General features: G+C 36.7%; 1 protein-coding gene across 2 annotated transcripts in view; it reads left to right on the plus strand.

The window, feature by feature from the left end:
- Positions 1 to 1,440: 1,440 nt before the first annotated feature.
- The window catches only part of LOC124788211 (2-aminoethanethiol dioxygenase), a 55,575-nt gene continuing 41,682 nt past the window's right edge, over positions 1,441 to 15,333 (plus strand). Inside the window, exon 1 of one of the 2 annotated variants that reach the window (XM_047255389.1) lies at positions 1,441 to 2,277. In XM_047255389.1, coding sequence (XP_047111345.1) covers positions 1,571 to 2,277 — 707 coding nt within the window. In that variant the 5' untranslated portion in view covers positions 1,441 to 1,570. The remainder of the gene's footprint in view (positions 2,278 to 15,333) is intronic. The other variant, XM_047255390.1, reaches the window with a different exon arrangement.

Below are 15,333 nucleotides of genomic sequence, written 5' to 3' on the forward strand. Positions count from 1 at the left end.
TTGAAGTTTGTCTTATGACTACCGTGTTCATTAATTTTAATTTGTAAAGGGTCTATGCATTCATAAAGTAATTTTCCTTCAATTTAAGTGCAGACAGAAATATAATCGTAACTTACATTGATATAAAGTTCATATATTAGGTATTTTCTTAAGTTTATTTGGACAGTTTAAGTTTGAATTGCAGCATTATTTGTAAATTGTTGTATCTCAAACAACAAATAAAAGTATTTTATGACGAAAGATTAATTCTTTTTTTAACACCTTTTCCGATAACTCGGCATTTTCAAGAAATCGGACACTCTATAGTCCTCGTTAGGCCAAGGTTTCGAGACTTTATGAACTGTTAACATGAAAGGAGATTTAAAACCAGAAATATTAAGACGAATTAAATTGGGCTGGCAAGCTTATGGGAGGCACTCTTCAATTTTGAAATCTATTTTTGACCAACATATATTGCCATTAATAATGTATGGCTGCGAAACATGCACATTAAATGAGTTCATTGTTAGGAAGCTAACAGTAGCCCAAAGAGGAATGGAAAGATCAATGTTGGGTTGCATGAAAAAGACAGGAAGAGAGCAGCTGAAATATGACGAACAATGAAGCTCACCAACGTAATGGAAAGAGTGAATACGTTGAAATGGCAATGGGCTGGTCATGTTGCTCGAACAAACGATGGTAGATGGTCTAAACTAGTCCTAGACTGGAGCCCAATTTACAAAAAAACACCTAGAGGACGACCACCAGACAAATGGGACAGAGATATAAGAAAGACAGTGGGATTCAGTTAGCAACGGGAAGCTCAGGATCGGAAGAAATGGGAGATCTTACTGGGATAATTTGTTGTACGCCGACTCAAAGAAGGTCATACCATTAAGTGATAGAACTGGCTGATGATATATATTAAGAAAATACAAAAGCACAAGATCCACTGCTAAGTGATTTGTAAGTGCGGCGGATAAGTCAACTTCTGATATTAGTAGATGACGACGCCGTTAAAAATTTCTCCCTGAGAAATCTTAACATGACATGATGGCCCGCTGATGCCTATAAGAATGCCGCCATTTGAACGCATCTAATATTCCAGCCAGTTGGAATTGGCCTAATTTTTAAATTTATGTATGTGTATAATTGCAGTATATTGAAGATTTAACTGTCTTCAGTAACCTCCGTGTAGTGTAGTGGCTGTACTGTTTCCAGTAAAGAGTCAATAATATTGTATTTTTAAAAAAACCGGAACACTACAACACTCTGTATGTATACCCTTTGCTGTAGGTTATCTTATCCTACATGCGTATTTTCATCTATGATAAGCGTAGCTAATCGTTTTACTTGGTTGATTATTTTGAGACACGTTATCATGTTATTACATAAACAGTAATTCTTACGCGTATTGTGGCTCAACAAAGGAAGCTTAACATACATTTTAATTTATTAAATGTACTTACTGTCTTGGTGTGTTGAAATATTGCCGCTTGGGTTGCTAGCGTATTCTACCAAAAGATCTTTGGTAGTAAGTTAATCTTTCAACTGCGCAGACTCCCAAAAAAAAAAAAAAAAAGTCCAAAAAATGGTGACACTTATGGAGAGGTTATGGAAACAGGCATTACGTACATTTTCAAAGCGAAATGTACTTTCACAGTCATTCGAAGAGAGCTTTTTGGTACTGAAATCATTAGCTGATGCTGTAACTGCTGCGGACGTTAAACTTGACCTGAAGTTGCTGGAAAGGCATCCCTTAGGTCCTCTGAGCAGAAGAAAGCCACCTGTGACTTACATCGAAATATATGAGGATGATAATGTTACTATTGGAATATTTATTTTAAAAGCTGGCGTCAAATTACCCTTGCATGACCACCCTCAGATGTACGGTATTTTGAAAGTGATTTCAGGAACTGTTACCATCCAGAGCTATAGTGTTGTACCAAGTGATCGCATAAGTCCTAGATGTGGTTCTGAAGCCAAGTGTGTGTATGCAGAAAAACTCCCAGAAGTGACAGTGAATCAGAGTGATAATTCATGCACTCTTACGCCTACAGAACGAAACCTGCATGAAATAAGAAGTGTAGATGGCCCAGCAGCATTTTTGGATATCCTGGCACCTCCTTATGATTCAGAGACAGGTGACTCTGATCTGACAGATCGGTCGTGTCATTACTTCGTCGAAGTGCCGTGGACAAGTGATGTTTGTGACAAAAATATCAAGAGGCTGTGTGTCATACCCAGTCCACCAGATTTCTGGAGCGATTCTGCGCCGTATAACGGCCCAGAATTACGGTGAGTACATTAGCCGATTAATCTGTTTTTGTCTGCACAAAAATCACAAATGTTTATGTTGCTCCTAGACTGTATGATCGCAGATGAAGCAGGTAATAACACACCAAGAAATGTCAGAATTTCTGTACAGCCATTAACAATTGAAAAGTGCATAATGTGTCTGAGTAGTACGTGCCCCACTTCGTATTGATTAGGCTATATATTTTGTGGGCTGTTATAGGAGTGCCATGGTTCTGTGAGACTGGCAATATGTAAGTACCACCTAACAGTGATATTGGTTTGTTTTGTTTTGAAAACGTGTGTATATGCTTGTAGTCCAGGTGTGGGGAAAAAGATGAGATATGCTGGCGAATAATGATTTCAGAGTGACAGATGCAGAAATTTATTGCTGTCACTGAAGCAAAACTTTGTAATCCGTACCAATACTCTTATTTGGCCTAGTTTGTTTCCTCATCCAGGGATCATCTGATAATGATGTAGGATTTGTCATCATAATACAGTGGGATTAAGTAGCGCAAATACTTAGTGGTGGCATAGAACATATAATGATTTTGGGAGGACAGGACAAGTTTACCTTTTCTTGTAGATACTCCAGTTGTTACATTTACAAGTAGCAGATTGTACCTTCAGATGCATCTCAAGGAAATCATTAGCACTGTCATTTTTTTATTATTTATTTATTTATTTATTTATTCAGTCATGATGGTGTCATCTGATAGTGATAAAGAATTTGTTATTATAAAACAGTGAGAATAAATAGGTAAGATATTTATACACATAGAATACACAAGTATGTTTCTACTGGTACAGGACAAGTGGTTGGCCATGGCCTAGCAGAAGGAACTATCCTGGCATTTCACTGAAAATTGCTTAAGAAAATATGCAGTCGTATACTCAGTCAGTTATTTTGTTATCTGTGTTTTTTCAGCAACCATAGAAATGCTTCTGATCACCTCAGTATTTCTTTTTCTGAAATTTATTACATTGAGCTATTACAGAAAGTTTCATTTGTCAGTTTTTACTTCCATTTTTAGTTATTGGCATTTGAGCATTCAAATTACTTAGAATAATTATGCTAATATTTTTCTTTCCTTGACATATACCGAAATTGTAGTTGCCATCCAGTCACAAATGGTGGTTTAGGGCACTTCAATACTAAACATCCTCATATCTTGAATAATTTTGCAACAAAATTTGTTTAGCATACCTGCTAACTATCCTTACTACTGCTGGGTGTCTAGTTTATTGGGAATGAATTGGGTGACTCACATTCTAGTCTTGTGTGGGAGTAACCATCAATTTTCCTGGGACAGTAACAGAAGACAATACCAATAGACCATTTAAAATTTCTTAGACAAGCAATTTAATCAGTTGACAAGCATTCAACTCAAGTTGATCTTACATCAAAATAAGTAATTCTGAGGAGTTATTGACACCTGTCTCGTAGGTTCGTATCTTTCATGAAGTACACTACCAAAGAACATGCATCGATACAAGTTATTGTATGTTACGTGCAAGTTGTATCATGGGCAAATGAGACGGGTTTCAAGTGAATCAGTCTAATCACTGTACTATGTTTCTTTGTGAGAATTTGATTAAATATACAGGGTGATTCAAAAAGAATACCACAACTTTAAAAATGTGTATTTAATGAAAGAAACATAATATAACCTTCTGTTATACATCACTACAAAGAGTATTTAAAAAGATTTTTTTTCACTCAAAAACAAGTTCAGAGATGTTCAATATGGCCCCCTCCAGACACACGAGCAATATCAATCCGATAGTCCAACTCGTTCCACACTCTCTGTAGCATATCAGGTGTAACAGTTTGGATAGCTGCTGTTATTTCTCATTTCAAATCATCAATGGTGGCTGGGAGAGGTGGCCGAAACACCATATCCTTAACATACCCCCATAAGAAAAAATCGGGACTAGTGCAGCAGGGGATACAACCCGTCGGCTTTGGACAATGACGTCACAAGTGGCCAATCGAGAAGCGATTCTTCTTAGTGTTGTAGCTCCCTTCAGTGGCTGATAAGTGTTTTTTGGCTTTTTTTAAAAAAAAATCTCACGAGATAGAATAAACAGATCCACTTTATTAAGCAATCAGTAAAAAAACGAAACTGAAACATAACAGTAAAAGCGAAAATGGTAAACTGCTCTCTGGCGACTTGTGACGTCATTGTCCAAAGCCGACGGGTTGTATCCCCTGCTACACTAGACCCAAAAAATCGCAGGGGGTAAGATCAGGGCTTCTTGGAGGCCAGTGATGAAGTGCTCTGTCACGGGCTGCGAACAAATGCTTGCTGGATACGTGCATTTCGAACGAAGTATGGTGTTAAACCTCCTGATATGTGGTGTATTAAACGTTGGTATAAACACGCTGAACAACTGTCGTCGATTCACTTCTGCCGTACTCAATAACACAAAAAGCTTTCTGTTGAGCGGTCGCCATCTTAGCATCAACTGACGCTGACGCCTAGTCAACAGCGCCTCAAGCGAACAAATGTACAACTAAATGAAACTTTATAGCTCCCTTAATTCGCCGACAGATAGTGCTTAGCTCTGCCTTTTGTCGTTGCAGAGTTGTAAATTCCTAAAGTTGTGGTATTCTTTTTGAATCACCCTGTATTTTGTGTCAAAGAATTGTCTTTGAGAAAGAAGTGAAAAGTGCTAATAAGAGTTGAGGGAAAGTTTTGCCAGAATATAAAACAATATAATTGCTTTTGGATCAAAGGAGATGATCATTCACCATAAAGAAAGTGTTGACTAGTATCTTCACAAGTGGTCTCTTCCTATATTATCATGATAAATGGTAGGCAGTCTCCAATTGTGTTCCATATTTGGCTGCTGTTCTGGACCTGATTGAACTACCAAGATGAATGTTATATGCCCTGGCATGTATCAGCAACAGTGTCCTCCTCCAACTTATATTCAAACATGTTCAACATCTCTCATATCTCACACATCATCATTGTCATAAAATTCAGTTCACAATTCAACAACTGAAAAAAAACTGAAGGAGAGTACGGTTAAAAGGACTGAGCACCTAAATTCTAGCAGCTAATATCAATTGTGAGCAGAAAAGCCAAACTCAGTTTTGAAGTTGGTAGGAAAAGTATGAAGAAGTTTGGAATTGAACTGGGCGGCTGTTACTGTAGCCATATTTGACTTGCAAGTAACAGTGAAAAGCAACTTTGCCCCTTTCTGCATCTGTCACTCAGTTTGTTGTTGTGATACAAGTGCATGTGCTGGCCCCTATACTTGATAAATTTGGAAAACAGAAGGAAACAATTCTGTAATAGAATGTTCATTGCTGACCACATGCCTCTCCATATTCGCATCCAGTGACACCTGTGGGCTGAGGATGACATGGTGGCCAGTCGATACCGTTGGGGCTTCGTGGCCTGTTTGGACGGAGTTTAGGTTTTTTGTCTATCTCTTGAGCTCAGACCCACACAGATATGTGATAACAAATATAATATGTCAAATAAACGATATTGCATATAATCAGTCACAAACTGTGTCCCATGCTGAATAGATCTCCACAAGTTGGCCTCCCAGCAGTACCACATAAATCCATCACTGGTTCAGGATGGGGCATCCTTCACTGTTTTCTTATGATTTCTATAGTGATGACCATAACCAGCCTAAACACATGTAGAAAAGTAATGGCACTAGCATATCAACTTTGTCAACATGTAGCTATTATATTTGATAGTAAGATCTGTGACATCTCAACTTGAGGAACAACTTTTAACTAATAATAACACAGCCAACAACTTTCCAGTCATCAAAATTTAACACTAGAGTGTGCCACCTGCTGCTAGGTACCTTCTCACGCACTACCTTTGAAACATGCTGCCCATATATGGTGTTACATGCCACAACATAATGATGTGATGTTCACAGCTGAAGATTTCAGCTGACCCAAGATTTTTATAGCTACTTTCTGTGCCACATTAAGTCATGGTAACGTCAGTATGCCCAACTATTCTGTCTGCATTAAATTCTATAATGGATACCACATATTATCTTTATTATATATGTCTCTGCAACAAACATTTTCTTTTTAAGTGACAAGTTATCCCAGAATATAATGTCATCAGTCTTTAGTGTAAGAAAATAGGAAAAAGTAAGCCAACTTTTTGAAATTTTCATCTCCAAAATCTGGTGTCATTAGTAGCACAAAAGTTGCAGAACTTAGACATTTAAGAAGAACTGTAATTTGTGACTTCCAATTCAGTTTCTTTTCTGCATAAACGCCTAAGAATTTATATTATTTTTTTGTATTCATTGATTTTTTCCTCTCGCATTATTTCCAGTGTTGTGGGTCAGCCATATATGATATGGAATTGCATTATTGCATTTTTGTGTTTTGTTTAAGTTCAGGGTCAGTCCATTAGCAGAGTATCAGGCTATAATATTCAGTAAAATATTGTTTACATTTTCATGTGTTGAAGTTTCTCCATGAGGTGTGGTTATAATAGGCCTAGTTGCATTGTCAGCAAAGAAGACTATTTCTACTTCTTGGAAATAAGATCACAAATTATCAAAGATAATTATAATTAATTATATTTTAACATCCTAATGGTGCACCTATTTGATTATTTCCCATTCTGACAATCCTGTTTTATTTTTTATGCTCTGTGGTTTTTTTTAATGTGATACTGTACATTATTGAAGATAACATAAACCAGTTACTGGTACTAGCTAGATCTGACAGTAATATTTGAGCTTCTCTGTTTAAGAAAACAGTGAACTGCACCATCAAATGCTTTGACAAGCACCATAAAATACATCTACCGTACTACCTTTCCTGTAAAGAAGTGGCATATAGCAGTCTGTATGGATATATTCCTTGTGATAGAGATGTGTTGCTTATGTGACTTAATAAATTGCCTATATATTCCTTAACTGTCTTGTCAGTTTCTCTTCTGAGAATTTAATTTTATGATCTGAAGTTTTTATTTCAGATGGTATACACAGGTTGCACTCTCCCTCCCCCCCTTCTCTCTCTCTCTCTCTCTCTCTCTCTCTCTCTCTCTCTCTCTCTCTATATATATATATATATATATATATATATATATATATATATATATATGGGTTTTAAGGGAGAGGGTAAGGTAAGTCTTTCCGCTCCCGGGATTGAAATGACTCCTTACCCTCTCCCTTAAAACCCACATCCTTTCGTCTTTCCCTCTCCTTCCCTCTTTCCTGACGAAGCGACCATTGGTTGCGAAAGCTAGAATTTTGTGTGTATGTATGTGTTTGTTTGTGTTTCTATCAACCTGCCAGTGCTTTCGTATGGTAAGTCACATCATCTTTGTTTTTAAATATATTTTTCCCGCGTGGAATGTTTCCCTATTATATATATATATATATATATATATAATCTTGTTCTTTTAAGTGAATTTCTTTAAGGCAGCACAGTATTCCTTATAACATGAAATTAGTTGAAGTCTATTAAATTTGGAATTGACATTAGTCACATTGTACACATAGTACATATAATCAAATCTAAATTCCAGTCAGCTTCCTGTAATGCTGCCTTCAAATTTTCAGTCTGTTTATTAATTACTCCATTTTCCATAATACCACTTCATTGTAATCATTTAAGTTATCAGTTGGCTAGTTGTGTGTCATGGTCAAAGAGTCAGTAAATGACTAGATAAACTTTCATATCATAGGCTAAGTGTTAACTTTCAAATTAATGTCATTGCTTTATTTGTTTAATAATCATTTTACAACAATATACAATCTGTCAGCATAATACAAGGAAAACATAATCATATATACAGAATAATAAATATAATAATGTCTAATGATTAGAGAAAAGGGGGGGGGGGGGGCGGCATATTGAATGAATCACCCCAAAATAGTTTATAGGAAAACCACACACTATCTAAACCAGAATGAATGGGCTGAGCAAGACCTCCCATATCTTAGATCAATGTATTAACAAATGCACTATCTCAATTGGTTATACATAAAATACAGTTCTCTTATGTACATACTTGAGACAAGTTAATTTAATAACATAAAAATGATTATGAACTGTTTCTTTAGTCCTTTCACACTTTTCATTGTACAAAACTTCACACTCTTGCAGGTGTTTTTAGAGCCATGGCCATGCTGCCATTCCTCTGTTACATGCCAATCTCTTCCTTTATGCCTGTCTGAGGAACTGGGCCAATTTCTCCTCATGATGAGTGACATGTTGAATTCAGGAAAATAGTGAGATATTAGTATCCCACAACAACAGTTTCCGTTCTGTATTATTCGCCTCTACTCTTGAGTTCTCTAAGTAATCTTTAACTGTGTAGTATGCATTTTTACGGGGTATGCTATGTGACTGTCTTATTAAGTAAATGTAGTTTAGTTATCTTTTTCATCTCCTTGGACAAATTATCATGCAATTTTAATCACTGAAATAAAATGCTGCACAAGAGATTAGTTTAGGAATTCACTTGCTGCCATAATGATACCCAATTTTAAATACTTGGTTAACAACAAGCCATCAGTCGTTATCCATACTACTTTTATCTGCAGTTTGAAAATTGTATGTATGTATGTTATATGCATTTAATCCATGGAACAAAATCCCCTTAGCTAAGAACTGAATGTACATGGGGTTAATATGTCACCACAAGCATCTGGACTGTTACTCTGTAATGATAAGGTTCTGTGGGTACAATATGTTGAAAACACTATTACTGTCAGTATTTTTGTGTGTTCATTCCACATTGGTTGACAATGTATATTTATCCCTAAAACCTTTGTGTTTACTGTATAATGGGTAAATTTATCATCTGTGTTTTAAAGAGACAATAGTTCTACCCCCTCTTTAAATGCTCTCTGTTTTCTCTCTTTTTAATGCCAGTTTATTACATATCTTTTAGCCTAATTGTACCGCTCCTTCATAGTGTTATTTGTCATCTCAACAAGGAGCTCTGATGTTATATCAGTGACTATAATGTTGTTGTCATCAGCAAAGAGAATTTTGTATCCATGTCTTATATTGTCTGAAAATTCATAGACACCTGTTGAGAATGTAGTTGGTCTCAATAGACTGTCTTGAGGAACACCTATGTTAAAATGTTTGGGATCAGGCAATAGTTTCATTAAAAATTATACATCTTTGTAACTGTGGGCCATCCCTCACCTTTCGTACATTATTTTCCATATGTGACTGGAATCTCATATTAGCTATTCCTTTTATATCTTTTGTGTCTAGTTCTTTTTTTGTGTAAACAGTGCTATCTCACTTGGTTTATCTGTAGTGTACAATAATGTTATGTAACGAAATTATGTACTAAGGTAAAAGGCACCGTTCATTCATTTCTAACTCCCAGTTACCGCACACACTACGCACATTTTATTTCACAATGTAACGCCATACACACTATCAGCAAACATAAAACCTACTGCTCTCGACAGGGATGACTGTGTCACAGATATATTTTCAGAAATAACTTTAGGAAAATGCTGGGATGGTTCCTACTGTAATGCCACTACCTGTCCCATCCTTGTCGAACTAGCCCTGTATGTATGTAAAAGCCTTACATGAGTTTTGTTACTTTTGTTGCAATTTAATTGTAGTACTGACGCATGTCTAATATCATTGTAAAAGTGATCCATGGATGAATACTACTACTACTACTACTACTACTACTACTACTAGTATACCATTTTTATAAACTCTGATGTTGTAATTTTGCTGCCTTGGAAGCTAAACTGTGCTTCTTTAAAAATATTGTTTATTCGTATAACTCATTAGTAAGAGTAGGGAAACTGGCCTGTAGTTTTTATATTTTCACATCATCTTTCTGTAGCCGAGGCACAATCTGTGCATGCTTTAAATGCTCTGGAAAGTTATCTGAATTGAAAGGCTCATTTATTATATCAAAATCTACATCTAGCACTGGAGTATCTCAGTGACACTTTCACACTTACTGAACAAATCTGTAATACAGTTTGCTGTTTTTCTTGTTGTTCTCTTCATGTTATCTCTCCATTCTCTCTGGTAACGGTCCCATATTGTTGAGCAGTACCCAAGTATAGGTCAAATGAGGGTTCTGTAATCCACCCCTTACATGGGTTTATTGCAGTTACTGTGGAATCTGGCAAAGAATCTCAGTGTGGCATCTGCCTTTCCTTTAATACTTTTTATGTGGTTGTTTCACTTTAAATTACTCCGCACGTATACTACCAGGTGTTTAATGGATGTTGGCTGCTTCCAGTGACTGTTCGCCAAAAATATAATCATACAATAACAGGTCTTCCTGCTTCTTTATGAGCAACACATTACATTTGTGTTTGTTGAGTGTCAGCTGCCAATCCCTGCACCAAGCATCAACCTTCTGTAAGTCTTCTTTATTTTCTAGCTTTGCAGCTTCTCTATATACAGCATTATTCATAAGTACCTCTGAAACCTTGAGAGATGCTCTACCCACTGATATCTGTTATTTTATGCTATGTTCCTTGATGACCAGAAGGCAGTCAATACAGTTTTACACTGTTGTCTAATGAGCAAAATGTATACTCATGGAATATCAAATCAGTTTTGTGGTTGTGCTGAGGAATTCTGTGCAAATAGAACAAGCATGTTGCCATGTCGTCGTCATCGTGTTCAGTCTGAAAACTGATTTGACATAGCTCTCCATGCTGCTGTATCCTGTGCAAGCCTTTTCATCTATGGATGTAAAAGTAACTTCAGAGGCATTATACAACCATCACTGTTCACTGCATGCACTGCATGACAAAAAAATTAATCAGCCAGAAGACATGGTCAAATATCAGTGTAACTTTGTATATAAAGTATATATGCACCATCAGTGGGTATGTAAATGACATAGAGCGAAAATTGTCTGTGATGGGTAGAATGGCCACCAGAGTGCATTAATATTGTTTGTCCACAGTGCTGTTAATGGGCATGGTAGGTTGTATAAGGGGCATGACAGTGTCAGATGTTGAGTGATCACATACTCATGTGAGGCAGTGTTACCAGCATCTGACATGGTTTGGAAGGGTCTTTCTTCATTGTGGGTCTCCATTTGGCCAGTTGGTCAAATCATTGATGTCCAGATTTGTGGAACATTCAGATGTCACAATCGCCTAATGTTGGCCTGCGGGGAACATGAAGGCAGCCATATGCATCGTCAAGGTACCAATCAGGTGCAGCTGACCACCGCATGGCAAGATCACCATATTGTGCACCAAGTAAATTGTAACACCTCCATATCTGCACCTGCAATCCAAGAACAAGTGTATTGGTATGAAGTACTGAGTGCTATTGATGGGATCTCAAATTCCCGGTTACCATCCATTTGGGTATCAGAAGAAATGAATGCTTAATAAGGATTAATAATATTGCAGCTTTAATGTGGTACTACTTTGTTATTTTTTATTTTTACTAAGAATTAATAATATTGCAGCCTTCAATACTTACAAACTTAAAACTAATTAGGAAACAAAAATTATAGGGAACATTCAGTGGCTTATGAATCTCGACAAGGCAGAGTGCACCTATTTCAGCAAGGAGAGAAATGCTGGCTGTTATTTATGTTGCCTACTTTCAGCGTCATGACTGCTGTTATCTGTGTTGCCTACTTCTGAAAATCAAGGTACACAGCATGAACCTGGGTGCTGGTATCTACTGCAGAATTTCTCTGTCCATGTATGGTTTCATAACAACTCATCTAGTCCTGCTGACTTCTGGTTTTGTAATTTTTGTGTTGTTGGTCTGGCTGCACAATTCATTTTGGATGCTACACCTGTCTCAGGGAAATTTTGTCTCAACTTCTCTGCAGTGCCTGAGAGATAATCATTTACAGTTGTGGCCAGTTATCATGTGCTAACGATTTAGTACTGGAGGGCAGCGTGTAGGGTAAAAATCGTAGAGGGAGACCAAGAGATGAATACACTAAGCAGGTTCAGAAGGATGTAGGCTGCAGTAGGTACTGGGAAATGAAGTGGCTTGCACAGGATATAGTAACATGGAGAGCTGCATCAAACCAATCTCAGGACTGAAGACTACAACAACAACAACAAACAATGTGTTACAGCACGCTGTAAATACCACAGTAAAATTATTTTATTTTGCTTTGAATATGAGCTGGAAATTGCACTAAAATTATGACATTTCTCTTCAAATGCGAGCTGAAAATCACACTAAAATTATGCCATTTCTTTTTGAATGCATGCTCGTATGCAAATTAAACATACAAAAACATGTTTTGTAGTGCTGTCTCATGATAACTAGAAACCAGTATTGAGTGCTGAAATGACTATCAGCCGCTCTCCGATCAACTCAGAGAAGCGACGCAGCTGTGTGTTTTCTACTGCGCTTGCTCTGTTATGACATCATCCCTTCTAGCTTTACAAGTGGTGTGTTGCTCACAGGACCAGGTCAGTATTTTTATTTGAAATTGCATGTAACGTATTGTGAAAACGTAGAGTATGAGGACTTACTAAAGAGCTGTTGTCCCAATGGCACTATGGGAAAGTGTTTACACACTGATAATTCCAGCTGATATCAATATTTTTTCCATTTTATTTTATTCCTCACAATGTTAAACTATTATAAAATTTAAAAATAATGGTTCAGTGTATATACGTAAAATTAATATACTCGATTTAGTTATGATTACTACCATGTAGGTCAAAAGGCTGTAGGTTAGATTGCGGTAAAACAAGTGAGTATACGAGGAAATTTAGTATGAATGTTTTTTCTGTAGATGACCTATTAAAGAGGACCTTTTCCAGTAGACCTTTGGATGAGAAAGTGAGGTTTAGAGTTAGGTAGATGTACCTCAAATGTAAATGTAACAGCAAAAGAGTGTGTAATGATGCTCACCGAATTGGCTTACATAACACTGAACACTTCGAAATACCTGCAAAATATTTTGATCAGTTTCTTAATGTCCAAAAGCAATCCATAAACTAAAATACTCAAACACTCATGAAAATTTAGAAGACGATTGACCTCCACCAAAAATTTAAAAAAAGGGGGGGTTAAAATTAATCTTTGAGAAAACTTGGAAAACAGAAAAACTCCCAGGAGAGTGGAAGGTAACCTTGATTCATCCACTACATAAAGTCAATAAACAAGACGTTAACAACAATAGAGGAATTTCTTTGCAACCAGTTGCATATAACATATTTTCCAAGATTATACTAAATGGAGTAAAACCAACACTGGAGAGTAATGTAGATGAATATCAAGGTGATTTTAGGAAGGAAAGATCATGTTCTAAACAAATATTTAATCTGAAGTCAATCATTTGCCACAGATTACTGAATTTAAAAAGTTGATATTTTTCTTTGAAATAGTGTGTAGCGTATTGTGCAAGTGTAGAGAATCAGGGATTTTAAGCACTGTTGTCGTGGCTCCACCCTGGGCGAGTAGTCTAAAGCATAGACTGGTAAGTCGTGGGCCCAGGTTTGATTCCCACAGATACCAACATTCATTTTCATTTTATTTTATTCAATGCATTGTTAAACTATTAATTATAAAATTTAAATAGTTTTAAACATTTCAATTTATACACATTGTTGCTATTCATTTTAGTTTTGATTACTACCTTTGTAAGTCAAAAGACTGTAGGACTCCACATTGTAGGACATTGGTGTAATATTGCATGAGGTGCCAATATTCATTTACAAAATTTACTAGTTATTCTGGATTTGCTATAAATCTACTCCCATTTTTATTGTTCTAGTATTGTACTTGCGTCTGCCTTCCCTAGTTCTGCTTTAATGATGTCCATGCTACTTTTTTCCCAAAAAAGCAGTACCCTCAGTTGCATCTTTTTGTAGTTGTGATGATAATTTAGGAACTCGGAATTCGTACAGAGTTGTTTAAAGGAGTGCTATATTTAAAAGCCTCAGAAGACTTTCTAATACCTACGCACTTGTTTTCTTTAGCTGTTGCTGCTGCTGCTGCTGCTGCTGAAGTGACCACTTTTGAAAATTTCTCCTCCAAAATTAGTTTAACAATCTCTAGAATTTAAAAAAATGCATCTTCTTTATTTTATGTATGCACTTCATCCCAGGTTTGGTTTGGCAATACACTTGAAAAAGTATGTATTTTAGGCTGAAGGAAGACTTTTTTCTATGCCCATAGTTTTGTAGTACTTCCCAAGACTGCGTTTATGATCCACCATTAATGATCTCAGAGACCAAGATAAACTTTGCAGTGTTTGTTAATGATATGCTGTCTGTACGAATACTTGCTTTCGCAGCAATATCCGTTAATAAAACATTCTCGGCTTTCAAACCTCATCAAGTGGTTTACTGTCCATGAGCTTTTGGCTTCATTCGATGAGACGTCTATTATTAAAGGGACTAATGGCTTCTGGGATAGCGTGATAAACGAGGCCATAGAGATTAGAATTTCTGACAACACCTTCAATAGAGACGGTGGATTGCAGCTGAGTATGGCGTGGGATCTGGTGTTGAGGGAGTTGAAGTGGGCCCGGCAGTCACACAGCCAAAACATTACCATATATGGTGCGGGACCAAGCACCAGTGAAATCATGAGCGACGGTGTGGCTATATAAGCATGGCAATGACAACCACACGACAGTGATCCACTTGACAAAGGCAGAGGAGATCTCTGCCAAAAAGTCGTGGGCAGTAAACCACTTGACGCTGCTTGAAACCCAAAAATGTTTTATTAACTGATATGCTGTCTGTTAGGGTCTGCATTCCTGTGTTGAAGGGGGGCGGGGGGGGGGGCGGAGGAATCACCAACAGGGCTTAGGCGATGAGTGATAAATAGCATTACAAAATCATTTAATTTTTCTGAGTCATTCAGAAAATTAATGTTAAAATCAACACAAATTATCATTTGATTTCTTTTGTCAGCTAATTGTTTCTGTATGAGAAACTCATTTTGATTATGTGTGTCAGTTTCCTTATCTAGAAAGGCTTTTTGAGTGTTTCTCAGCTTTCCTACATCATTATTGTCATGTCTGAACTCCTGACTACGTAGATGTTTAATGTTGTATTGATATTTAAATGTATAGGTGGTTGGTTGTTGACAATTTA

Source organism: Schistocerca piceifrons, chromosome 3 (assembly GCF_021461385.2).
Source record: "Schistocerca piceifrons isolate TAMUIC-IGC-003096 chromosome 3, iqSchPice1.1, whole genome shotgun sequence".
Lineage (NCBI taxonomy): Eukaryota > Metazoa > Arthropoda > Insecta > Orthoptera > Acrididae > Schistocerca > Schistocerca piceifrons.